We start from the raw sequence: 26,387 nt of genomic DNA, 5'->3' as shown, positions 1-26,387 counted from the left end.
ACCCTACATAAGGGTAATTAACCCCTCTGAAGCTAATGAAGCTGAATCGTGGAAGAACTGGCAAGGGGAAAGCAAGATCACACCCAACGTATGACAAAAGACAGCTGCCTCCATTCAGGATGACAGTTTTAACTGGTAACAGGAAATGTGGTAACTGCACAGAAACAAGAGCTTCATGAAGAAAGGAGGCCATGGCCCACATAAATAAATGTCATCTTTATTTTACCAAATATAATTTATCAGTTAAGTTGACATTTGTCAATTCAGTTATGGCAACTATAAATAATTAAGAGTCTTTTTCTTTTTTCCTTTAATACAAAGAATAAACCAGTATTTCTTCATTTGCAGTCAGATCTAAAGTACACATGCATTTGAGTGCAATTCATGAAAAATAATTATCCTTCACTGGTTTTTAAATTTAAATTTAAGTTAAATTCTTCCCCTCCCCCACTCCCCCTCCACCCTAGACTTTATAAAAATGTAGGTACGCGACCCAAGTAGCACGATGGATCTTAAAACAATCACCTCCGTTGCCGTAGGTTTTACAGCTGGGACCACGAGACAGGGATTCTTCCGCTGGCACACCTGTCTACCTAGGAAACTGGACAGTGATGAGACGTGTAACAATACTAGATGGGGATTTATCTGGAGACTAACTGCTGAAATGACAGGCAGGGGCAATCTCCAGCGTATCCCTCAACAGTGACAGGGAACCAGGTGAGCCGTTTTCCAGCCATGTTAAAACCGAGTGCAGGTGATGGGGGAAGAGTGGGCCTCCAAATTCTCCAAGCTGAAACTCCAGTACAGCCACATTTGTTCTTCCCGTAAGCCCTGGCCAAATGACACTTGTGAGCAATCACCGGGGTGAAGACATAGACCAGTTCAGAGCCACTGTCACAAGTGGTACCAGAAAAAGAGCAGTGTCTAAGGCTAACGTAGAAGTGAAACACGTGCGTTACCTACTCCCGCAGCACCTGTGAGAGTGCATTTGGACAGAACTGCAATCCTGCCATCTAAGGCCACCTTTACTGCAGCCAGCCCTGCCTCCCAAATACTGTTAACAAAGCCATAAAAACACAGCCTCCTAAATGGACACACAGATGCAGAGTGAAACAGGAAACGATTCTTCTCCAGATACGTTTAGAAAGTGGTCCCTCAGCAACTCTCTTCCCAACACACGCAATGTGGTTTGCTTTATGTGTCTCTGGTTTCTGCGTCTTTGACACCGGCTCCCTGTCCATCCGTGGCTGAACTTCCCTATATGGTTTCAACTTGCCTGTCCTCCGACATGGGGCGGATCCTTTGACCAAGTCTTGGGGAAGTCTCAGCAACTCAGTCTTTCAAGGGAATTGAGGTGGCCACACCTATGCAACCTCCGCGGCTAGCTCTGTGCCGGTTCACAGAAACAACTGAACCGAGCCTCATTCAAAATTATAGACACCGGGCGACGTATCACTTCCCCCTACAACGCAATGCCCAGTTGTGTCTGACTAAAATGGAAAAGAGAGGCATCCTTTTAAGATGCTCATCTGAAAAATGGAGGTGCTGACCCAAAAAACGGAAACTAAAGCCAAGAGAAAGGAGCAGAAAAAGGGTCTTTTGCCATGAGAAAGGCATTTGAGCTTTGGAAAGGGGAAACAATGATGGGAACAACAATGGAGAATTAAACATCTGACAGCTTCAAGAGTCAGAGGTTCTAAAGCCCACCTGAACAGGGTGAGCAGCATTCAAACTAGGAGGAGAAGACAGCACTCAGCAACCTCAACCTCTGGGGCGCTGGTCCTACACCACTGAAATCAATAGGAGCTTTGCTATTTATTTCCACGGGAGCACAAAGAGGACTTAAATGATACAACGAACGGTGAGGACATGGGACAGGTATGCGTGCGCCAGATTTCTGCGGGATGTTAGCAGTTCCCTGGGGTTTTATGCACTGTTTCCCGCTCCTCTCTGGGAAGTGCAGGCAGTGCCTCCCTGCTCTCCACATCAGGTATTCAGCGTAAGTTCACAACTTATAGGCTTGTTAAGTCACATATTTAGGAATGGAGGACTGTTAAAAATCTCACCTAACCTGGGGATATTCCTCTCAGATGTGGATTTAATTCATTGGGTCCGTGAATTAAATAGAAAGACAAAACTTTGGAAGGCAAAGGGACCTTTCCCAGCCCAAATGAACAGCTCACATAAGGCCATTTGGAAATGGGATGCGTGGCCATGCTACCATGAATCCCTCTCCACTTAGCTACGGAAGGGTAAACAGCACAGAGTTGCTCCTGATTTGCACCAGCGTAAAAGAAAGTGTCCCGTGATTGCCACAGGATAGATGTTGTATGAGAAGCTAGAACCGACAGTAAAGCGTCACCGTAAGAAACCAATCAGGTGCCCAGTTCCAAACTCCTTAATCAACACAGGTCCCTGGGCAAGTCAGCTCACAAGAGACTGAGCATGCTGAGGGGGAAGAGGGAGTTTGTCCTTCTGTAGCCAAGCTTTGGTGGTGTGCCGAGGAAGAACACTTGAAGGGTGGCTGGGGCAGGATGCTCAGCCTAGCCTCATCCTATTCACTTACACAGATTGTACTAGATGGCAAGGGCTCTCTCCATTTATTATCTAACAGTCTATTCATGATTGGGTTTCAGGGCTGTGTGGCCTATTCTTCCTTGCAAGCCTACAGGATATTTAAAAGGGATCTTTTAACTAGTCTTTCACCCCAAACCCCTTCATTTTAGAACCAGGCACAAGGTGGAAATATTAAGGGATGGGCAGGGGAGGATCTGAGGATATTGCAGGCCTTAATTCAGAGTCTTCCTGCAAACATCAAATGCTTGTGAAGTGAAAGAGGTGACCGCTCACCTCTAGTGACTGAAGAGGGATGAGCTTCTTTTACAATCTGACTGGCTGATCAACGTTTCCATCATAACCTTGGTTCAGACAACTACTGCTATGAAATTGCACTTGGTGATTGTCTCTTTACACTTTTTTGTCCTTCCTAAAACTAGATTTTCTGTACAAACTTGGCTTGAAATATAAACCACATAAAATTCCCATTGAAAATAATGAGAATCTAGTATCAAAGTTGAAGTCTCAAGAGAGACTGTGGGTAGGGCTGGGGAAGGGAAGGAGCAAGGGAGGGGAAAAGTCAATAAAAGGAGAAGAGAGCCGGGAGAAAAGCGAACGGCAGAGAGAGCTAGTCCCCCACATCTGTATCCCGATCTCCGATGAGCCAGAGAATGTGGAAGCTGAGCGCCAAGAGACCTGTGCCAAGCAGGTCACCCAGGGCTGTCAAGTAAGGGATGGAGAAGTTGTCAGGATCCAGGCCCCTGCCCCACATCCAGTGGACCATCCAGTCAGCAATGTAGAGAAGAATGAGGACCTGGAAGGTAAACAGCGAGAAAGAGAAGACCCACATTAGCTACTGATCCAGACTTTCGCACCCTTCTCATCACTAAGGTGAAGCTTTCATATCCAGGACACTCAAGGTTTATTTGCAACCAGCCCCTTCCATTTTTGCAGCCCAGTTTTCAGAGGTGCAAGCACCCATCGATTCCAGCCAAGCCCACGGAAGCTCGGAGAAACATCCACGAGCAAATTAAAACAGAGACTCAAGGCTGGTCCTGTGTCAGACCATGGCCAGAGGGGGGGGATATTTGTCAAAGGCACTGAGGGAGCCCTGGTGACGTTCAATGGGCGCCTTCCCCTTATGCACCTTTGACAAGCCTCCCCTTTACCATTCTCTGCTCTGGGCATCACCACCGCTTTAATTTTCTATTGATGAGAGAATTTGTTGCCATGCTGGTTCCAAAAGCAAGGGGACGTCTGGCCCACATCCAAGTCCTGCAGCTCAGCTCCTAACTTTAGGCAAACACTGCGACAAGCTGTGTGACGAAAAAGAGGAAGAGGCCACGCAGCTAAGGAGCCAGGCAGAAGGGGCAGGATCTAGAGATCCCACACAGGGGAGCAGGAATCCCAGAGACGGGGCCACGGTGCCTGGAGCAGGAGCACAGTCTCCTAGCAGCAGCCGGCATTGCTGTCAGGTTTGCTCAAGTTTGCTCCCCCATAACGTGGAGGCTATTCTAAGGCAGAATAAAATCCCCATTCCAGGCTGGGTACAGGTGTTTGAGGCTGTCGGCAGGCTTCTGCTGCCCCAACTCTCCCTGCCTGCACGAGTGCAAGCATTAGGCTGAGACCACTGCCTTCAGCACAATCCATTTTCTCACCATGAGCTCCCACTTTTCTCTCAGGCCTGCTCCCTCCCAGCCAGCAGCTTGCTGTCTGCTGGGGAAGGGGGGCTGGGGCCTTTAGAAAGCAGCTGCTAATGGACGCCTCCCTCCAAGTGCCTGGACACCCAGCAGGAGTTCACGACCTATACTTAGTAGCCTTGTCTGGAGAGCTGTTTTTCTTTCTCGTATATGCAATGACTCACTTCCTTGAGCTCGCCTCAGTTGTTGATGTTAGAGGACGCTAAAACCAGCAACAGCTTCCAGAGGCATCAGGAGGGCAGCTGGCTTTAGTAGGAAAGTCCCTACCCACAGTTTCCCTCCCCTTCTGCACAGGAGGGGATAAACTGACAGGCGCTGGAGCAGCCGGAGTCAAAGCCTCGCTCCGCAAGGCTGAGCACACACAGAGGGGAGCTCGGGGTGGCTGACCCGCCACACTCCTGCGTGGGAAAGATGCAGTTTTGAGAGGAAGAGCCATGGGGAATCCTGCAAACTCCACATCCTGTTTTCCCTGCTGGGCCGTTTTAAAATGGCTGCAGCCCACAGGGTGCTCGTGGCTCTTTGCAGACAAGAAAGGAGGCCTCCTGGCCCCAAGGACTTTAAAAGCGCAGTGTAAAACTGAAAGCAGCATCAAGCAGAATGAATGCCCCAGACAGAAGAAGTCTAATGTGCTCATCTTGACATGCCAACACCAGCGCCTCAGTTTAAGACATGCTGTTCTGTAAATACGTGAGGTTTTAATCCTACTCATTCTTTTATCTCTATTTTTAGCGCGGTTCGACCTGGCTGTTCTTTGCACAGTGAAGGAAGGGGGACAAGTCTTTCGAGAGGATTCTGGACAAGTCAGCCGCACTGGACTGCTCTATATAGACAGATTTCTGAACAACCTCCTCCATCATCAGAGTACCCCAGCACCTTCCAGCATGGCATTAAGTGACATGACTGGCATCTGACATGTCATTTCTGCTCTCCTCTCATCCTCTTCCCTAGTGGGAGCTGTACGTGGGGTGCAGTGTCTGGTGGGTAAAGAGCACACTGCACGTACTGCACGCGCCAACTGTTTGTTCTCTTGGATGGGAGGTTCAGATGGAAAAGGAGTGCTCCGTCAGGGGCAGGAGAAAAGCCTTTCACAGGCCAACCCTACAGAAAGGGAAGCTAGTTTTTGCCTTTGTCCCATTTATAAGAATTGCACTGCCTGTCTCCAGGTCATTGAATGCCATGCAGACCCTCTGCTTACAGAGAAAGTACATCGCCCATCTTACGTCTGAAGTCTGCCCGCCACAAGGAGTGGCTGCCAAAAGCTTCGACTGAACCAGCTACTGCAACTCATGTTTCTACTAATCTAAACAAGATAAAACCTATTTCCAGTAGCATTGCCACCCAACCCATTGCAGCATCGAGCCTGCGTCCCTTATTGCAGCCCAGGCCTTATGACCCAGGCAAGGATTCCAGCAAAGGAAACAGGCTGAGTGGGGCTGACGGTTACCTGGAGAAGTGCAGCTGTCATGTAGAAGACTATAAAGATAAGGGTCAGTGTAGTGTGTCCACCCTGCATGGAGCTGATGGTGTAGAGGAAAACCAAATGCCCAGGGACCACCAGGAGAAACAGCACACGGGCAGACCGGGAATTCAAATCTGCAACAGAAGGAGGAGGGACCTCAGGAGTCGGAGACACAGAGACCAGTGCTCTGAAGCAAGTTCCCATGGATCTGTCCAGCATGGGACCTGTTGCGAAGCTTTTATGCAACTGCAGTTATTCAGAACAAGCAGTTCTCCAGCAACCTCTAGGCAAGTTTCAGCAACCCAGGAGCAGCTGGTGAGGGCTGAGAGGCTAAAAGCAGGAGGGAAGTCTGCCTCCTACAATGCTGGGAAATCAGAGGGCACCATGCCACTAACTTGTTCTCACAGCCCACCGCAGGAAACTCATAAATCCAAAACTCCAACTTTCTCCATTAGCAACAGGACAGGACAGGCCTCCAGGACAGCCACCACCTCCCAGCAGATCTCAGCTCCCACCTCCCTTTCACATTGCTCAACGCCACTTCCTCAAGCGCAAGCTTAGCCAGAGCAGCTGCCAGGCCTTTGCCGACGCTGGCTCCAAGAACTGTAGATGGCCTTGAGAGAAAAGCCCTGGGGCACAGCGCTGGGCAGAACCCGGGGAGTTTCAGCCAACACTACACACGCACCTGAGCTGAAGAAAGTGCTGCAGGGACTGGGGCACTTGCGTGGGGCCACCTCAGAGCTCTCGCCGGGCACGCCACTCATGTGGAGGTACGTGGAGATGCGACTAGCTTGGACAGCCACCAGGTTGCCACCAACACCTGTAAACAAAGAGGACAGTGAGCTGGGGCACACTAACACCAGTCCCTAAAAGACTTGCACATCTGAATGCACCAAGGACTAAGGGCAAGGGGAATTCCTCTGTATTGCTGGGAAGCAACTGCCTCTGGTGTGGTGATGGACCGAGCTGTCTGCTGCTGGGACAGTCTCTCTTTGACCTGAATTCCACTTCTTCAGGATGCAAAGAGCCCACAGACAAGAAAGGCCACTGTTCCCCTGCCCTCTTCAGTGAGCCCTGTAAATGTATTACTGTCGCCTTGAGCACCAGAGCGAGGTAAACACCATATCAAGGGGTCAGACACATGGGAACTTCCCAAAGTGCCTTTTCTGGAACGTGCTGCCATAAGACATAAAAGCCCAGAAGTTAATAGGATCTGTAAATAGGACTTAGGCATATGGAGGATGAGAGGCTTCTCTCTTACGTGAGACAGCAGGCTCCCAGCCTTAGCTTAAGACACACTGACCTGGCAGCAGACTGGATAAACAGTTAAAAAAGGCACAAAGTGCCTGGGAGTCTCAGGGTGCATTTCACTGCAGAAACAACTTAAGGATAGAACACCTGATTTACTCCCCCGTGTTGGAGTCACCAAGGTGAGCAACCACGCTACCAAGCAGCTGACCATGCCTTTCAGAAAGAATTGGGCCCCCAAGTCATTTTGGAAACCAGGACTTGGACTTTTTCTTGAGGGATTTCTCCACTGTCTGGCAGGAACTTGGGACAGGCGTGTTGGCCAAGGAAAAATGAACTCACCATTGATCACCGGTGTGAAGACGGCCATCCCAGCAAAATTTGGATCGGACACGGTTTTGTCCAATATGAGTCCTCCCACACTGCAAGGAGAGACAGTGAAGAGGCTGATGGTGAGGAGAGCACAGAAGATGCAGAGACTTCAGAGGAGTTAAGAGAGTCAGACTTCAAGTATGCACTGTCCCTCTGGGCTGTTTATGCAGCTGGACATCGCAATACCTTTTTATGTCTACAGTGGTGGGAGCTGCATGCAACTTTGGCCATTTTAAGCGTGCTGGGGCACAGTATAGGAGCACGGAAGAAAAAGGGTAGCAGGATGAAACCTGTTAAGAGAGCTTAGCAGGTGCTGTGGAGTCATGTAGAGACTGGTTTCCGATAAAACATACGCCACACCACCCAATTTCCAAGTTGCATATTCATTCCCATCATCACTCAGGAGAATAAAGCCATCAATCCCTATGTTTATGGTATAGCGGAACCTTTTGTTGAACCAAAACCATTTTGAGCAACCTCTTCCTTTGGAGGAGGGAGGCTCTGGTGGAGAAGGGACTAGCCTTCTCTGGTGGAAGGCCATGGGCTTGCTTCCTGGGAGACCCGGGTTTGCTTCCTGGGTCTGCTATAGCCTCCTGAGATGATTCTGGGGAAAATCGCTTGATTTAAAGGGAACCGAAGCACCCAGGAACCTTGGTCTATCTCCATGTGGTCTGTCAAGCTCTGAACTTCAGAGGGGTAGGGCTCTACCGGTCTCTCTAATGCAATGGAAGCAGCCCCTGGCTAGGAACTGGAAGGAAAGCTCCAGGTGCTCCCTTCTGCAGGGATCATGGGGCCAACACTCTCTCATACCTGCTAATAGCCATCGCAATGATGACTGGCTCCCACCCAGAGTACAGCACCTCCCGGGTTGCTGGATTCCTCTTGGCAATGATGATCCAGAGAGGCAGCAGTGCGACAAAGAAGGCACACACCAAGGGATTCACGTATGCTTTGCTGTCTGAAGAGAGAGAGAGAGGCTGCAGGTCATGGACACATCCCAGGGCAAGTTGGCATGAATGTCTGACAACGGGCCTGACCCAGCTTCCCCTCCACACCCGGGGGGAACCCAATAGGAGCAGGATGAAGGCCCACTGTGAAGGCCTGGCCACCCCTGCCCACGTGAGGGACAGCACTTTCCAAGTCAAGTTCTTCTCTGGATGCATTCAGAGGCTGTGGTGGAGCAGCTCTAGACAGAAGCCTCCTCCCCCTTCATTTGCTCATCTCCAGCCTTCTCCTGGTGGGTGAAACTGAGCAAGGAGGCCTGATCTCACCTTGGGGCTTAGCTGAAGACAGGTCCAATCACAGGGACAGAGGGGACAAGACTTCAGACACAGCTCTGCCACCGGGGACCCTTCCTGAGTGACTGCTTTTAAGTGCCCAAAGCAATAAAAGGACATGGCCCTCCACCACTACCATGGCCTGTAGCAGCCATGCCTATGGCTTCTGAGATTTGCCCCCATGCCATCCCCTGGAAAGGATCAGAGTAGCACCTTGCTGGACCCACTGTATCTGCCTGGTCTGGGAAGGGCCACTGTATTTCCCCTCTCTCATTTCCAAACATGCCTCACTAGTGAAACAGCTTCAAAGCCGGGTGTTACGTCAATGGCCATGAGCAGTCACAACAGACGACAAAGTCCAAGGGTGATGCTACAGCCTAAGCGGGGAGGGCAAAGCAGACGGCACTCCTTACATCTCACCTAGCTCTTTGTAAAGGCCCCAGCTGATCCCTGAAAGCAGCGCCAAGGTGATGAGGTCTCCCAGGCTGGCAGCAATGGGTGTGGCCACGTTGTCCGGGTTGATCCCCATCTTCCTGGACCCGATGATGACCCCAATCATAATCATGCCTACAGCCAGAGGAAGAAGCGCTGTAAATCCAAAAGTACCTTGGCTGAGACATGGCACCCTCAGAGAAGGGACGAGTCTTACCCAGCACAAGGGAAGCGATGAAGGCTGTGGCCACGCTACTGGCACACAGCAAGATGGCATGGCCAATGCTGAAGTGCCCGTCTGGGATCCAGCCAAATATCACTGCAGCAGTCGAGGCCAGGAAGCCAACCACTGTAGCTTGAACCTAGGAAATAGACACTGGGGATGAAGCTCCACACAGGTTAGGAAAAGGAGGAGGCTAGTCACAGTCCATCTCCCACGGGGATCAGTGTCTTGGGCAGATGCTGAGACTCACCAATAGGGAAAAAAGTGTTAAGTGAAGTTGGTAGTGGTGCAAGCAGCCACCATTTGCTTTTCTACCAGATGCTCCACCAGCTGCAGGCAGCGACGACTGAGGCACTTAACCCCCTGACTTCCTTCCACCCACCCCCTGTTGCACAGACCCACCGTCTGCCCGCTTCCCCACTGGGTTCACTCACCTGAATCAGAGCCATGTTCCCTGTTATCATCCTCCAGAGCTCCTTGGGCGAGTCAATTTGACCAATATTAGCCTACAAGGAAAGAGCACATCATCAGCCACCAGGGAATGGGAGACTGCAGTACTGCTGCCCTCCTTCAAATGACAGTGCCCAACCAAGCCTCCGGTGCAGCAGTCACAAGTTTGTGCCAAGACAAAGGAGGCCAGCTCCTCCTAGTCCCAAGCCTTCCCCGGAAGCTGATTCACTAGGGGAAAAGAAAGCAACCATCCAGTCCTGGTTCTGGGAAGGCTCTGAAAAGAACAATGCTTCATGTGGGCAACACCCATAGAGGGCTGGGGTGTATGGAGCAGAAAGGAAAGGGAGCAATGGCATACGGGTGGTAGCAAGGTAACCAGCAGCTTTCCTGCAGGAGGTGGATGACCGGCAGAGCCAACAACACTGCTGTGTTGCTCTGTGAGTTTGAGGTCCTCAAACTCTTGCCTGCAGGGTCTGTATTCAGGACCTGCCCAGGAAGCAAAGGAGGAACAGGTTACCAGCCAAGCCCAAGACGGGCACATGGTAACTCCCAATTCTAAAACTCATCTCCAGCACCCACCCCCGTCAAATGCATCCCTGCAGTACAGGTGGTGTCCAACACACATGCCACAGCAATGGAGTAAGGATTCAGGCTTTGCAAAAGGCTTTGGAGACCAGATGCTACCAAGCAGCAAGGCGACCCTTGTTCACCTTCAGCTCATGCTGGGACTGATCACTGCTGCTGATTCACCCATCGAGTTCACGCTGTCCCTACTCGCTATCAACGCTGGCTCAGGCCCAGCTGGGTCATGCTGACTCCAGGGTCAGCTGGGGGCCTCAGCACCCCAGTTCTGTTATCAGGACATACCGTAAGCTCTGATAGGGAGCAAGGCCATGGTGACATCTCGGGGGCAGAGGGGGCCGGCAGCAAGAGCTCATCTCGGAAATGAAGTTGTGTAAACATGGCGAGTGCCACGTGAAGCCTGGCAGAGTAGCGGGAAGTGGCCGCAGCACACGGCGTTGTTTGGCATCGGGACAAAAGCAGGAGGCATTAATCCAACTAACTGGAACAGCCTGAAAGTTGCTCTAAGCTCAGAGCAGACAGTTCTACTGCGCTGGGACGCTGTGGCAGTCGCTGCAAACTGCTGGTTCTCGCTGAACTACTCCTGCACGGTCCCTTTCCAGTCTCCACAGGGTCCACAAATACCGGGGAGGCAGAAGAAGGAGAGCTATGCCCAATGCTGCAATAGCAGCAACTGTGACACAGGGAGAGAAAGCAACAAGCCAAAGGTCAGACCAACTCAGTGGCAGCAACAAAACCCGGGAGTCCCCGCTGCTAGCTCTCTGAGCAAGCCTACACAGGTTCAGGGGTCCCTGAAGCACAAGCAAAGCCCTCGGCGGTTAGGCCAGATACACCAGCGGCTTCCTCCTCCTGGGTTTTCTGTGCCAAGGTCAAGCAGCAAGGCGCCAAGTCAGCACATTCGCCTTACTGCCCTGTCCTGCTCCTGCATCTCTACAGCCCTTCCCAAACCGAGAGAGTCGAGGGGCACTGACAAGTCACGGCAACCGCCACAGACGTGCAGCCAGCTCCGGGGCACGGCGTGGCAATTCTCACAGCAACACTGAACCGCTTAGGACAAGAAGTAAAGAAAACAAAGTGTAGCCAGCCTGAACCGCGAGGCAATTCAGGGAGGCAAAGCAGTTATTCAGGAGCCTGGGTAGAGGGCTGACAGCCCTCTTCATGCCAAAGCCCCAGGGGGAATTTGATATACAGTGGCCCAGGGTGCCTCATGCCTTCTTTGCCATACAACGCCAACGATCTGGCTTTCTACAGTCAGGACGTGGACGGTACAGGACTGCCCTCTCCAGCACGGAGAAAAGCATCCGTGGCTGACTGTCGCCTTCCAACACTAAGGAAGCCTGAATGTCAGGGGCATTCAAGTCTGATCAGTTCAGAAAGACAAATCCAGAGACTGTTGCCCACACAGCGCTGGTATTTGAACACCATGGGAAGTTAAATCTTAACAATCCTGCCCTCTGCTAATGAGGCTGGGATTAGGAACCTGGCTGTAGTCAGTAGCAACAGGATTTTAATCCCCCAACTAATGGGAAATTTTTGCGTCCTCATTGTAAAAGTAAAACTATCCAAAGAGTCTTAACGTGGCACTAATGAGATGTCTGCAGCCTGCAGAGGCTGTTCCCGCTGCTTCCCTGCAGGGAGCTCGCAGCCAGCAGTCCCCAGGTGCGTGCTGGAGCAGGACCAGCTGCTGGCACGCCACTGCTGGGTCCTTTGCGCTGGCCAGCAACAGGGCTAGGGGGGAACGAAAAGCTAGCTGGGTCAACTGGTCCTGAAGAGGCCTCCAGTGAGGCGAGGAAAGAGGAAGGTTAGACACCCAGTTTACAAAGTGGCAGCGTGGTCCCCGCTTGCCACACGCCAAGTTGCAACTGCCCTGAGGGCTTCTAACCGCTGCAGGGGCTGGAAGCCGAGCCGGCGCGTCTCTGCACTCGCCTGAGAGAGGTCAAGACGTGTCAGTAGGTGGCACCAGGAGACCAGGCTGGCACCAGGGAGGTTGCTTTCCAGCACCGCGCAGAGCCTGCTCTCTCCCCTGGCCAACTCCTTTTGTTCCCCTGCTGCAGACACCAGGAGAGATGGGAAAGCTTCGCTTCCCTGCAACTCCCTGCGCACAGAGGGCAGTCTCGATCCTCTGCCAAATCCTCCGCTCTGTGCCAAGGTGGGACTGCTTAAGTCTTCATCCCAGAAGCCCTGTGCTCCCACCTTGGCAATGCCTTGGGGGAGGAAGAGGGAGCTGCAGGGCTAGGCCCAGCCAGCCAAGGAGAGAGGGTCACGCACCCCCCCCAGAACAGGTCCATGCGCGCTCCTACCGACGAGGAAGGGATTAAACAAAGATTTGTTTCCCCTAACGAAGGAGCAAACAATGCTCCAGCACTCAGCTTTTGTCCCTTGTCAGGATTACAGCTGTGCCAGGTGCCAGCAGAAACCAAAGGGGAGGGGAAACGGTTGTCCCCTGACACTGAGAAGAGGAGCCTGCTGCCCCTGCTCCCCCAGCTGGCACCTCCAGGCATAGTGGAGCTCAGCTGCTGGGGCCAAGAGCTGGCTGTGCCGCATGCCAGCCCGTTCCAGGGAGCCTAGCAGCTCCAGCTGCTGCAGACGCTGCGTGCAAGAGCGAGATAGAGCCAGCGAGCCGGAGCCAGCTGCGTGCTGCGCGGGGGCTGGTGTGGCAGGGCACGCTGTGCCTTTCCCCACGCACGCTGAGCCGAGCCAGGGACAGGCCGCTCAGCTTGCTGCCTTGTGCGATATCCTCCACACAGCCCCAACTTTACAGCTTGAGATGAGAATCAGCCCATATCTTTGCCAACCTGGCTCCTGGGACCAGAGCAGTGAGCCTGCGTGACACGGCACTGCACAGAGCGCTAGGGCACCGTATGGCATTTTGCGGGCCGCAGGGAAGCACAGCCGTTGCAGAGGGATTGTAGGGCTGCTGCAGAAGGCGAGGAGGGAGCAGAGGATGAGCCCTGCTCTTCTGGCTCAGAGCCATTCACTTGGTTTGCTGGTGTCGGGTCAAAGAACGGCACCGGGAGCAGAGAGGCAGCAGCAGTGTGTTGCTGTGGATCTGCAGGTGGGTGTTGGGGTTCAGAGGGGCTGGACACCACCCAAGAGACAGGCTGGTGACCTGGGTGATCCCTCATCCCCATGGCTTTCTGCTGGCTGGGATTCATGGAGGAGCATCAGCAGAACAGCTGCCCCCCACCCTGCACCCAGTCTGATGTGCTCTACGAAGTTATGAACTCACCGCCTGGTCCCTGAAGCCAACCCTGAAGAAGTCCTGGGCAGCAGGCTGGGCATGTATTCATGCCCAAAGCAGGCCCTGCCCTGTGCACCCTGGAGACAGAAGCTGGGCTGCACCTCTGGCAGCTTCAATACAGCAAGCAAATGGAGCTAAGAATTTAGCTGTAGGCACAGCTGGTTCCTCTGTGTCCAAGAATCCCAGCTATGCACCCTCTGCGGGGCATGCCGCGAAGCACCCGGCGGTCACCTGTTGTCACATGCTGGAAAAAATGTGCCCGACAAAAAAGGCAGGAGAACATCTCCCCGTGAGAGAAGGATTCCAGTCCCCAGCACGGGGACAGAGGGCTGCATGCCTGCATGGTCACCGCTCTGCTCCCTTAGCATTCAGGGAACTCACAGAGCCTGGTGGCAGGCTGGAGCTCCTACCCCGTCTCCCTCGGGAAGCTCGCTAGCTCCGTGCGTAGCCACAGCGCTCGTGCCACGGCAGCTGTCCAGCCAGACCTGTCCATCAACTCCAGCAGGCTTTGGATCAAGTTAGCGCCACTTACTGCCAGGCTCCAGGAGAACCTGCCTCTGCAGCACAGTTTTCTCCAAGCCCCTCCGCCTGGACCAGCCACTGGATTCCTAGTCCTGTTTTAACCTGCTTTTGTTATACTTCTGCGATTCCTAAAGAATGAGTCTGAGCCTCTTGTCCTAGAGCTGTCTCGCTGAAACTACAGCACCTTCTGACCCAGCGATGACAGGAGGCAACGCGCTGGCAGGGAAAGAGCTGTCCATCCACTTACAAATGGACACGTGTGACTTCCTGCCTGTGGGATGAGTGCACCGCCGCTCTGACACACCAAGCTCTCCACCAGGATGTTGGTGACGGTGTCTCTGCCGTTTCTTCACATGACATAATCAACTTAGAGAAGATGACCAACAGCCGGCTGGGCTCTTTCTCCCCAGCACAGGTTGTTCTCTCAGGACTCACTGCTCCATTAACCCAAGGTACAATAGTGATGAGTTGGCAGCTGGGTGTTAAACCCCTAGAAGCCCTGTGCACAGCTCTCTCTATCCTAAGGCAGGACAGAGATGGCTAGGCTGCTGCTAGCAGTCCTGCTGAATGGGAGGAGACCTGCCATGGTACACCGGGACAAGGAAGTCACAGTTTATCCATACCTCAAGGGTCCTCAGCCCTATGTAGTGCTAAGGGCTCACTGAAGCAGTCAGCGAATTCAGGACTAGCGAGCGCAAGCCAAGTGAACAGACCAGATGCTGACGTGGAAACCCTGCTAACTGGCTGCGTGGCAGGGCTGATAAGAAAAACCCCACAGACACAGTCCAAACCATGTGCATACAAGGCACCTGTACCCAAGCAAATACATCGGCCATTTAAACCACTGCAGAGTATGCAAAGGCAGACAGCAGTCTGCAGCTCCACTCCCCACATCTCTCTTTTTCCCCTTCCCCAGTGGCAAATGCACATGTGAAACACCACCCTCCCCATGCCCCCGGGCACATCTTGGATACTCACCGCTGTTGAGAGCCGAGATGCCAGCGTCATCTCTAGGTTTCCCTTCAGCCCCAGCAGAGCAGGAACCAGGATGAATACTTCGGTCACATACTTGAAGACGTCCCAGTGCTGCAAGATAGCATACAATGGGGTTCAGTTATCTGTGCACGTGAGATCCTAGCGCTAGGGAACAGCTGTGCTGGCCTGAGCAGAAGAGGCTTTCTTGGCACAGGCCTGGCGCTGCACTGACCTCCCCCACCTCAGCTGCTGGGTACATCCCAGGTGTGGCTCAGCTCCTTCCCACCGCCCTGCTTGGAGCCCAAAGGAAGTCTGAGCTCTCTCAAAAATGGACGCAGGCACCAGCACATGGTTTCCTAGGGCAGCAGAGGCAGTGTCATGGTGGAAATGCAGCAGCCCAAGAGCCTGTGCTGTGGTTGACTGAGCGTCTCAACGCCAAGACCCAAAAGGTCTGCTCTTCCCAAGAGGTGCGGCCCAGTCAGAGGTCCTGAGCTGTCAGAGGCCTTTGCTCAGAAGTGAACGTGGGCCATGTGGCTATTTGTGCAGTCTGACTTTCTGGGCCCTGAACAGACTCATCAACTGCACGTATATGTGAGCCCAGAACCCCGCTGTGCTGGGTGCGGCACGCCCAAGAGACTGGTGCTGCCCAAAGAGCCTCCAGCTAAGCAGGAGACATTTTACAGATGTGACTTGGTCCAACACAAGGGCTGCTTGGCAGAGCCAGCCACTGACGCCAGATCTGAATCCTGTTTCAGCGCCCCAACCACGAGATTATCCCTCCGCTCGCTTTCTGGGTCAGTTCATTCTGCTGCCAAAAGCTGCTCTTGCCTTCCTCCACAGCTTCACTAAAGCAAGCTCTCTGCTCCTCCCCGATGGGGATAGACTGATTGACCCTGCTAAGGAAAGAAGTCCCCCCGCCTCACCCTGTGTCCTGGTGACTGAGGCTCCAATCTGCCCACGCTGCCTGCAGACCAGAGCCAGTTCCCCCACAAAAGGAGGCACAGCCCTGGCTGCTTAGGACAGAGATGCTGAGTAATTGCAGGGTACCGGACTTGAGAGCAGAGCAGCTGACTTCCTAAAGCAGGATGGAAAAAAAAAAACTGCTGCAACCACAGCTGAGACGCGGCAGGCTATAAAAACCTCAGGGCCACCAGTTTACTTTTGTAAGTGTTTGTAGCAGAGGGCTTTGTATATAAAGCCACTTTTCTGCTGGCTAGGCAGGCTGGATCATGCCTGCCGTGAAGGGAAGCAAAGCACGCTCAGAACAGGTTGGTGGTGGCGACAGTTTTAGTCCCCAGCGCAGGACCTATCAGCCTGCCCAAAGACACGTCTTCTACAGCTTCCTGCAAGTCAACAGGATGCTGAAGTCCAACCGCCATCTCAGTATCTCGTGGCTCATTTGCGTTTCCATGTCTGCCTCCGTGCACCTGTCATCTCCTGTTATACTTACCCTGTAACCTCTATGGGACAGGGATCAGGTCATAATTCTGGGCTTGTATAATACATAGCACTCTTTTTCTGGTCCCCAACATGGGCTCCTGGACACTACTAGAACGCCTATAAATAACACTCGAATTGCTGCAATGGCACTTGCATCACTGTGCTTTGCAAAGGCTGCCCGAGGACATCCTCGCCAAGGAGGTACTTGCAATCCTGGCTGCTGCTGCTCTCGTCAGGCCCACTGAGATTCCCGATAAGTCCAACCCCTGTCATCATGCTACTGCTTGTGAGCAACATGTGCCACCGACCCCACCAGCCAACTGGACACCTTCTTGCTTCTGCGGCGAGAAACGCTATCTGCTGACAGCCGGCATCACTGACACCTTACACCGGGCAATTATTTTGATCGCCTGGCTTATTTTTCCCCAGTTTGTGCCATCTGCATTTTGCTCTAGGATGATGAGACCGTGACTTCTCCACCAGGCTCCCAGCCATGCAGCGCATAGGGTGCTCTCAGCAGCTGCAGTAGAAGGGAGGTGATGCCACGGAAAGCTCGCTCAGCGCTGGCTGATCGCTCCATGGCCAAGTCAGAGTCAAAGGCCTTGCTTACATCACGGAAAAATCTTGTCGGCTATGTAATGAACTTTCCCACTGCCTTGCCCCTCCAACCCACCAGCAAACCCACCCGATCTTGGACAACTGAGAATCACCCAGGAAAAGTTTGCTATATACTTTGCAGGTACATTGGGAGGTTCTGTTATCTTACTACTGTTCAGGGACCATAAGTGTCTGATACAGAGGGAGGGATCAATGTGGAAGTACTCGGGGCCTGAAAGGTCTTCTTTGCAAACTCCCCAAATGCTTTAAAAACCTTGGTTAAAGGCAGATGCTCCTGAACCACTTGTAGGAAACCCCAAGCCTGCCAGCATCTTTTATGCAGGCAAAGATTGTCCCCACTACCCAGCTGCGAGGAAGCAAGAAGCTCGGTTATCACACCCGGCCAACCCTTCTCACCTCCCAGCCACGCTAACTCGTGGTAGAATTGCTGGGAGCTCTTCCGCCCCGTCGCCAACATGAGACCAGCCCTCCGGGGACTTGCGGCATCCGACACCGTTAGTAGCTGGAGCCAGCGTGTTTGAGCAGCCTACTCGGACAACTGCTCTGAGCTCCTGACGAAGGGACTTTTGCACAACTGCCAAGGGCTGCCTTAAAGACAGAGCTTCAGAATAGGTGTTTGAGCATGGGCAGCAGGGAATATGAGCTGTGCCCACAGGCAGGGGAAGAGGAGCAGGACTCCCTCTGGAAACACACCGATTGCCACAGAGGCACATGGGCCTGTCTAACTGCAGCTAGGAGCCAGCGAGCTCTGCTTTCCCAGATGACTGCATTTAGGCTGGCTTGGCAAGCCCCGCGCAGGATGAGAGGCTGCAGCTAGTCCACTGCCAGCGATGCTTGCTAGTGCATCAATAGAGGCCGTGTTGCTGGGACTTCCCCTGTCGGCACACACGTGAGCTTGGTTCCCAGTGACCAGACTTCCCATGCACCAGCCGAGTAGGTCAAGTGTCACCAGCTTGCTCAGTGCCGAAAACAACATGCTTGAGTTTGACCGGGAGCTGGAATCACTGGGCACAACGCCACGGCCTCTGCGAGAAGTCAAGGCACCTGGTCAGAACGGCCCTTTCTGCCCTTTACCAAGACATGACGTGCTCCTTCTGTGATAAGAGCTCCTGCCTGCAATGGCACTATCAGCGCAGCATAAGGGCGCCAGAAAGGGAGTCAGCGCGTGCGGGCTCTTGGTCCCCCTCACCCCGCTGCTGGTCACAGCCTCCCCCGCGCATGGACACCACGCTTATCCTCCTTCACCGAGCACTGGGGAATCTCTCCTGGGAACACATCCAGGTCCCAAGGGGAGCAGCTTCTACTATCACCTGCAAAGCACCTGAGGTTTTACATGCTCAGGCTGTTCGGAAAATTAACCTCGGAGCCTGTCGGATGCTTGGGGGTCAACACGAAGGGACTTGTACTCAGAGACTCCAGGCACTTCCGAAAGCGCCCCTCCTGCTCAGCTCAGTTTACCTTAGCCCAGAAGCCTTACATCCATCGTACAAGAACTGCACCCAAGCTGCAAGCGACAGCGGAGCAGGGGCGAGGCTGCAGGAAGCAGCGCGCTCCAGCCCTCGCCGCGCTCAGCTCTGCCAGCGGACGCTGCCCTTTAAGAGCGTCCGCACCGCGAGCCAGTGCCAGGGAAGCTGCTCATCTAAACTGTAACCAGAGGTGCTGGAGTAAATCCTCCGAGCGGGACAGACAGCAGCCCAAGGCAGGGATGTTGCTAGAGGAAGAGAGGCAAAAATTAAGCCATCTCCAGGGAGGGAAACCTGTGTTTCTGCCTACGTTAGCAGTTTTCTCACTAGGAAGAGCATGCGCTGTGGGTTCCTGCCAGCTGTCTCTGTGTACGTTATTGCACAACCTCAGTGTTACGGGCACACTTGTATCTGCCTCGAGGCCTCCCCGATTCCTGCAAGCCTCCAGCATGGAGAGCACCCACTGGCCCGGCCTCACAGCGAGCAGGGGGGTTGGTGGTGCTTGCGCGCAAGGCTTTAGGAAATCAGGATGTCGATGGATTGACTCCGGTCCCTCCCTCTGCCTATCGGCTGTGAAAGCACAGAGGAGCTAGTTGCCGGGGTGGAGAGAAAGTATCACACAGCAAAACACACAGGAGCCCAGGTGGAGCAGCCTAGCCCAGGGAGACATGAAGGACAGGTGGCTGCTGGCAGCTTTGCCACCGGTGCGTCAAAGGGGCACCGAAGAACCAAGCTCAGCGCTGACAGGCCAACTCCCAGCCCCTCCCCAAGTGGCACTGAAAGAAAACAGGGCTCAACAGAACCTCCTCTGCCTGGCCGGGAAGCACGGGGTCCTAAATCACTTGTGCTAAAGGGCTTTGCAGGCTCCAAGATGTTTTGTGTTTTTTTTACCAAGTGACATTTTTAACTTCCCAGAGAGAGCAAGAACCAAGCAGCACAGGACAGTACAAGCTGGATGCTATTCTGCACAAGTACTACGGGAGGGTACGGAGCACTACAGAGGACCAGCTTCAGTATCCAACAGGAGGGGGCATTTGCAGCCTCTCCTGTCAGGGAAGCCTTGGACGGGGAGCAGCTGAGAGCGAAGCGACCGAGAGCAAATGCGGAGCTGCTCATAGCTTTATCAGGAAAAGAAAATAGAAAAAAAAAGCCACACGCACGCCCGATGGTTGTTGTACGCCGAGGACATCGACTGCACTCCTGGAACCGGGGAGCTCTGGATGATGCTTGATCCCACGTACAAAGGAGCTCAGAGACTTGTGGGCTCTAAGAGGGGACCAGTATCAGCAGACATCTGGCTACTCCAAGCATGGCAGCTGCAAAGCAAGTTCTTTCACGGTTTTAGTGACTGTGCCTGGGTGCCAAGATAACAGCAAGGAGTCATTCTCTGCCTAATTAAATCCCTGCAACGTGATCACAGAATCGCACAGAAGCCGGGCTGGAAGGGGCCTCAGGACCTCACGGCAGGCTCATCCCCCTCTGCCCCATCCTCAATGAGTGTCAGGTCTCACATTAAAGACAATAAAACCAATCACCTTGGTCCCTACACTTTGCATGCCGCCCTGTTCGTGCTCTGACCACAGGCCCCCCCAGCATCCTTGGGCCACTGCCTCCAGCTCCCAGACAGCCAGACAGACCTGCTGTCTGTGCTGTCTCCACTGTGGAGGCAAAGCCCACCCTGCCCCAGCCCGCGGTAACTAGTCCGCGATGCGGCAGCCTGTGCCAACAGATGCTCCCAGGATCCCTGGCACAGTGCTGAACTAGGCCACGCTAGGACTTCGTGCTCAGGGTGCGCTTTCTCTCTTCCTAGCATGGGGCTGCTGCCGGTGGCAGTGACATGGGCACAATGCTCCACAGAAACAGCTCCAGAGGGGAGCCCCTCGGCGCTAACGAGCACAGCTCCGAGGGTGGCAGCACGGGGCAGTCGGCAGGAAGGACTTTTATGAAGGAGGCCATTCTGCAAAGCAGGGCAATTCACAGCGTTCCCTGCCTCGGACTTCGCTGCCTCTCCGCTTCCTTCCTGCCCCCTCAGAGGGAGGTCACTTAGGTTCGCTCCCCAAAGTACACCTCTTCCCTTATTCCCTATTATTCGCATTCCTGTGTCAGCTTCCGGCCAACTGCAGCAGGAGAAAGGGGGTCCTTGGGCATTGCCTGGGTCCAACAGCGGAGACAGGTGGACCCACAGGGATTCAGACCACTGAGCCAGCGCAGAGGACTCGTAGCACAAAAGGCAGCACGGCCCAGGTGGCACTGCGGGGTAGCATTGGAGGCTCAGCAGCCTGGGGCTTGATTAAACCAGCACAGAAGTGGCCCAGGCTGCACCAAGGTTTGGACTGAAGCCTACCTGCTCAGCCATGCTCGACAGCCCCATTTAAAGGCTTTTCTGCATGGGCAGAAGGGGGCTGGCAGCAACATCCAAACTACCTGTGGTGTAAAGAGACGTCAAGATCACAAGAGACGTCAGGATCCCACCTTCCCCAAAGGGCTTTGGTTATATTTATTGCTATACAAGCCCCTGGACAACCTGCGCAGCATCAAGGTCCCACGTTGCAAGAGTGGTACCAAGTATGAAGCGGAGTCCCCTCCCAGGGAGCTCCCCTGCAAAGGGATTACAGACCTGTACCTCCGCAACCGCACTTTTTGCACATGCTGCTCGTGGCTGAAGAGCCAGGAAAGGGAGCCTGGGAGGCCCACCCTTGCTCATTCCCTGCCCCCCGCATCCCCGCTCCAACCCAGCCCTCGGCAAGATCTCATTACAAGTCGAGAGGAAACCGGATCGCAGAGACAGACCGTTCCTCCTCAGCCCCCAAATACCACGTTCTGAGAACTCATCAGTTCTCATGTTCCTCCCGTTACTCAGCCCCTGCAGCACACCATTCCCACGGACACCCGAGAACACGGGGCTGGAAGGGACCTCCGAGGACATCGAGGCCTCTCCCCCACGACTACAAGCACCCCTCAGCCTGTTCCACAGCCTCGCCGCTCCAGTGCTTGCGAGCACCCTGCCGACACATAACCTTTATCTATCCATCCGTGGCTGGTGTATACCTGCTGGTGGAGACACAGGAACACATCCGGATCCATGCCTCCCCCAACCCCAGCAACACCCAAGCTGCTGTAATCACTGGAGAGGTGCTCACACCACAGCCAGCGGTCACTGGGTCCATCTAGCGCAGCAAAAGGAGACCCTCCCCACCCAGCCCAGCCGTGGGAAGAGCCAAAAGGGCAGGCAAGCCTGGCAGCAGGCTGCAAAGGATAACAAGCAAGGCCAGAGGAGCCAGGCCATGGCCTCCCGCTGTCCAGACGCTGCTGAATTCACAGCCTTCCCTTGTCAGCAGCTGGAATATGCTACGAGAGCAAGATGGCACTCGCCCAGGGCTACTCGGAGTCCCTGCGAAGGCCAGTTACAGCCAGGGTTTGTCCGGGAGGAAGGAAACGAGGGCATGCAGCCTGCCCACCTGTAAGCCAGACTCCCTGACCCCCCCGATGCGGTCCCCCTTGCCGCCAGCGAGAGCGGGGCTGCCCTGCAAGCAATAAGAGCCTGGTGTGGCTACAGGCTCACAGCTCACCCATGCCCTGCTCCAAGGTGGTGGAAGCTCAGGCAGCTGTCGCTACCCTTCACTGTTAGAGACAAGAGCTCACTCAGCCCCTTCCCACCAAGAGCAGAGACCCTGGGCACTGGCACTCCAAGCCAGGGTCACAGCTGGGATCCCTGCAGTACCTAAACCGGGTGGCTCCAATGCCCTGGCCTCCTCCCTCCTTCTTAGCACCTTCAGCTGCATCAGTAGTAGTTCACGTGGCCAGACAAGCTGCCAGCCACCTGCCACCTGTGGCCCAAGCAGGGGAGTCACCTACCAAAGCTGCCTTCTCCTCCCCTACGTACCCTCTTGCCCCATCACTGCTGCCTGCAAGTGGAGAGCACACAGCCTGCTCCAGGGTGGTCGGAGACCCCGCCCTGTCAGCAACAAGTGCCAGCATCTTCACTGCGGACCCCGAAGGGCTGGCTCCTGGCAGGTGCCACAGAGAGCAGCTTGGAGACAGCAGCATTTCCAGGCGAAGGCAGAACCCAGTTTCAACGCATTCAAGACTGTGCTGCAGGTTGGTCCAAGCATGTCTAAAAGGTCTGGGCAGACAGGAGGGGAGAGGAGCAAGCACACTGGTTGCAGGGGAGCATGAGGTCCAGAGGTATGAATGGCACATGTTATTTTCTGGAGGTCGCTCAGGTGATCAGCCCCAAAGTCCTCATGCTTGGGGGTGCCGGCAGGTTGAGCAGCTAGAAGAGGGACACAGAAATATGCCTGGGTCTTGCTCCCCATCCTACTGCCTGCCCAATCATGGTACGCTGAGCACTCACAAGACCCTCTGCACTTACGTTACTTCTCAATCAAGCCCTTCCAAGTGTTCCCGACTTGGCAGACTGCTTGTCTGACTCCCTGGCTGTGAGCTCGGTGCCTCTCAAAGCAGCAGCAATCCATGGCCAGCACAGAAATGATGCCATGTACTGGAAGCCAACAGCAGCCCCACTGCCCAGAGGGTTACCCCTGCATTTTGCAGGGACCGACCTGAGAATACCAGCTCCCCAGTTTTGCCAGTGCATTTAGGTGCCACGTTCAGTGCCTCGCTAAAAAAAGTTGGAGGAGCTGGCAGAACACACTGCACCAGCTACACACCGTGGAGCCACGGGACGGAGGAATTATGAAGTTGGGTTTGAGCCCTTTGCAAATAAAAAAGAGAGGAAAGCTCCTCGGGGTGCAGCTGTGCTCCCACGCTCCCCACTGCAGGTCTTTGTCGAGAGCAGCCTTTGGGTTACGACGACAGCTTGGGTCCTGTCAAAGGGGAGGTGAGGGAGCTTGAATCCCGGGAACAGGAAAGTCTCTGGGAGGGGCTGGGCTTACAAAAAGGATGCAGCAGTAGTCCAGGGAAGCTGGAGGAGCTGCCAGACTAGGCAGGGGTCAGACAGTCCAGCTACCCAGCAGGGGGGAGCACCAGCTACTTCAGCACTCCTGTCACACGGACAGATGCAGCAAAGCGGCCACCGAAAGGGGCAGGGGAGAAGCATCTTCCCATTTTAAGGAACCTGCCCTCGTGTGCTGACCCAGAAAAGCAGCATAGCAACCTGCTCTCTCCAAGCTGGACGCCGGCCCAACCGCAGCCAGCGAGAAGCGACTGATTTCACCCTCCCTGGGGTGCCCAGCGTTGCAGGGCCAGCTCACAAAGGCGGCAGGGATTGCAACAGGGCTGCTTTTCTTTTCTTCCGAGGACTCTGTGTACCTGCACTGAGCAGGCACCTTATTCCATGCTTCAGTTCTCGCTCCCCTCACTAACATCTCCTCCCCTCCCCAGCCAGAGAGCTGCAGCAGCCAGGAGAGGCAGCCTGCATTCAAATGCAGCTATCTTGTCCACGGCTGTCTCAGCTCCCTGGGCGCAGCCAGCCTGCTACGGCAGTGGGGAAAGGGTTAAATAGCTGATCCGCTGCCAGCAGACGCAGGCTCCTGGAATAGCGCAATAGCGGGGGCAGACAGCGACGCTGGCACAGGACCCACGGTCGGATGAGCTGCATTCCCCACAAACCGCACTGCCTGTTTGTGCTGAAGAGCACGCCCCGGCCCGAAGGGCTGTTAACCTGTCAGAGTCTGGGGGCGGCGAGCTGCACCACCTCTGCCAGAGGCCCGGTCTGTGCTTAACCTGGTCTAAGGATGCCGGTACCCTGCACAGGTAGCTAGCAGGGAAGGAGGGCAAAACAACATGCTTAGACAACCGGCATTAGGACTCCCTGCAGAGTGCTGGGCACATCTCCTCCCCCCAACGGTGTTTCTGCACCAGCCTTTGGCATCTCTTATGGGAAGACGGTGTTAAACCATGCTCGGGTCCATGGGGTTCCTGATGCAGCCCTGGGACCTGGCACATGCAAGCAGGGACACAGGTAACCAGCTGCCCAGGTGTGGAGGCCATCCTCCACCCCAGGAAACAGGTGCCTGGACCTTTGGCACTGCATCACAACAGGGGAAGTGGCAGCCCTACCAGGCCACAAAGCACAGGGGAGCTGCTAAGCCCCAAGACACTGGATACGTAACCCCACCGCAGCCCCGCCTGACTCCGGACACAACCGGCAAAACAGAATCTGCGCAGGCAGTAACCAGAGCCGGGGACAGCCGCAAGCAGGACTCTGGGAAATCCTTCCTTGGAGCATTCGATCAGAGGGTTTGACCTTGCCGACAGCTGCTCCGGCCACACGCGTCAGCTGCAACCCCCACCCCGGTCTCTGATCCAGGCGCAGGCTCCACGGCAGCAGCGATGCTCGGCTGCACCGAGAACTGGATTCAGCACAGGCTGCTCGCTCCTCGCCACCGTCTCGGCCCCTCCAGCCACGGAGGCAGGTGCCCAACTCCCTCCCGCCCCTCGCCAGCCTGCGTCTACCTCGCAGGGGGAGCGTCCATCTCCAGCGCTTCGCCAAGACAGAGGTCCTTGCACGCCCGCACGTGCGCATATCCGAGGGCCTCCCCACGGACCCCTGTGGTAGAGCAGTACTAGACACCCACCCTGCGAGCCCACGATCACGGCTGCAACCACAGCACAGCCATGGCCGTGCGGGGTCAGCGCAAGCTGGACAAGCCCCACATGAGCTTTCAGGACACGTCCGAGGCTGAGCTGGAGTCTCGCAAGTCCCAGGACAGCCCTGTTCTGTCATGCCTAGAGAAGGCAGCCCTGCCCAGGGCCCAGCGCCCAACACGGCTCCACCACCACGCTTTAGCCCCAGGCTAGGCAGAGACCAGTTTTAGAGGACTCAAGAGCAGTTCGCTCCTATCTGTTCTTGGCCTCAGCAGCACTGAACCACACCTGCCCAGGGACAGCACCAGCTCACTGCATGCAGGTCCCCACATCTGCGCCTCCCCCATCGTGGGCCCAGGTCAAGCCGCAGGCCAAGTAATGGCACACGGAGCCCGAAGGCCAGCACAGGGGTCTCAGCCTTACCTGCACGATGTCCAGCACCATCCCGGCAGCGACTGTCCCAAACCCAGCCAGCAGGAAAGGGAAGAGGACCTGCAGCCCGATGGAGAAGGAGGTCTCTTTGAACGGAGAGGCAGGCTCAGGGCCCCGGTCAGTGCTGGTGTCATCGCTCTCGTTGCTCTGGCTGCCGTTTTCCAGCAAGGCGTCCTCTTCTCGCACCCCCTTGGCATTGGCCCGCGACTCCAGCACGACCACCTCCACCCCTTCCCCGTCAGGGCCCAAGAACTCGGTGGACTCCACGAGCTGCTCCCGGTCGGGACTGGCGAGGCAGTCGATGGTCCCGGCCACGATGGGCAGCACCACCCCGTTGGTCTGGTGAGCCTCCTTCTGCTCCATCTTGGAGGACATGCTGAAGCAGGGACGCCAACCTGGCTCTCGGCTCGGCAGGACTACAGCAGGCGGGCGCTCCGGAAGGGACCTTCTGCCAGGAGCTCACGCGAAAGGCATGGAGATGCCACCTCCCCTGCGCCAGCCGCCCTGCCCTCAACTGCAGAGACTGATCCGCCAGCAGAGCTCCCCATCAAGCACGCTCCGGGAAGGGGAGACGCCAACCGCTAAGCCAGCAGAGAAGACAAAGTTCACTCTAGTCCCCTTCCTCCTCCCAGGCCAAGGGGCCCTGGAGATACCAAGACGTGGCAGGCGAGGTTCTCGGTGTCTTGCCTCCCGACGCTGGCACCTTCTTCCGCGCCGCCCTTGCTCCAGCAGACGGATTCGGGCTCAGCTTCAGTTCAGGGAAGATGGGCAGGTGAGGAGGAACAGAGCAGAGCGCACCGGTCTTTCGAGCCTTCGCGCGACCGAGCCGGACCCTAAAGGAGCTCGTG

At 55.0% G+C, this 26,387-nt stretch overlaps 1 protein-coding gene across 1 annotated transcript; it reads right to left on the bottom strand.

The window, feature by feature from the left end:
* Nucleotides 1-196: 196 nt before the first annotated feature.
* SLC41A1 (solute carrier family 41 member 1) lies at nucleotides 197-26,381 on the bottom strand. Its single transcript, XM_019546544.1, has 10 exons — nucleotides 25,531-26,381; nucleotides 15,041-15,148; nucleotides 9,702-9,773; nucleotides 9,262-9,406; nucleotides 9,033-9,179; nucleotides 8,146-8,293; nucleotides 7,306-7,385; nucleotides 6,401-6,535; nucleotides 5,701-5,849; nucleotides 197-3,370 (listed from the first exon to the last, which is right to left on the bottom strand). The coding sequence occupies exons 1-10, from the start codon at nucleotides 25,912-25,914 to the stop codon at nucleotides 3,185-3,187; spliced, it is 1,554 nt and encodes a 517-aa protein (XP_019402089.1). The 5' UTR covers nucleotides 25,915-26,381; the 3' UTR covers nucleotides 197-3,184.
* Nucleotides 26,382-26,387: the final 6 nt, after the last annotated feature.

The sequence above is a fragment of the Crocodylus porosus genome, unplaced genomic scaffold, assembly GCF_001723895.1.
Source record: "Crocodylus porosus isolate Cpor-Errol unplaced genomic scaffold, CroPor_comp1, whole genome shotgun sequence".
In the NCBI taxonomy this organism is placed as follows: Eukaryota; Metazoa; Chordata; order Crocodylia; family Crocodylidae; genus Crocodylus; species Crocodylus porosus.
The sequence above is the reverse complement of the archived record's forward strand: the minus strand, read 5'-3'. Positions and strand labels throughout refer to the sequence as shown.

What these genes read in the sequence shown, in the direction of transcription:
- SLC41A1 (XM_019546544.1), bottom strand. Translation starts at nt 25,914, where the DNA reads ATGTCCTCCAAGATGGAGCAGAAGGAGGCTCACCAGACCAACGGGGTG. An exon ending in CATCGCTTCCCTTGTGCTGG is followed by an intron (nt 9,180 to 9,261) that starts GTAAGACTCGTC and finishes CTCTGGCTGTAG; the next exon opens with GCATGATTATGATTGGGGTC. An exon ending in CTTCACACCGGTGATCAATG is followed by an intron (nt 6,536 to 7,305) that starts GTGAGTTCATTT and finishes CTTTGTTTACAG; the next exon opens with GTGTTGGTGGCAACCTGGTG.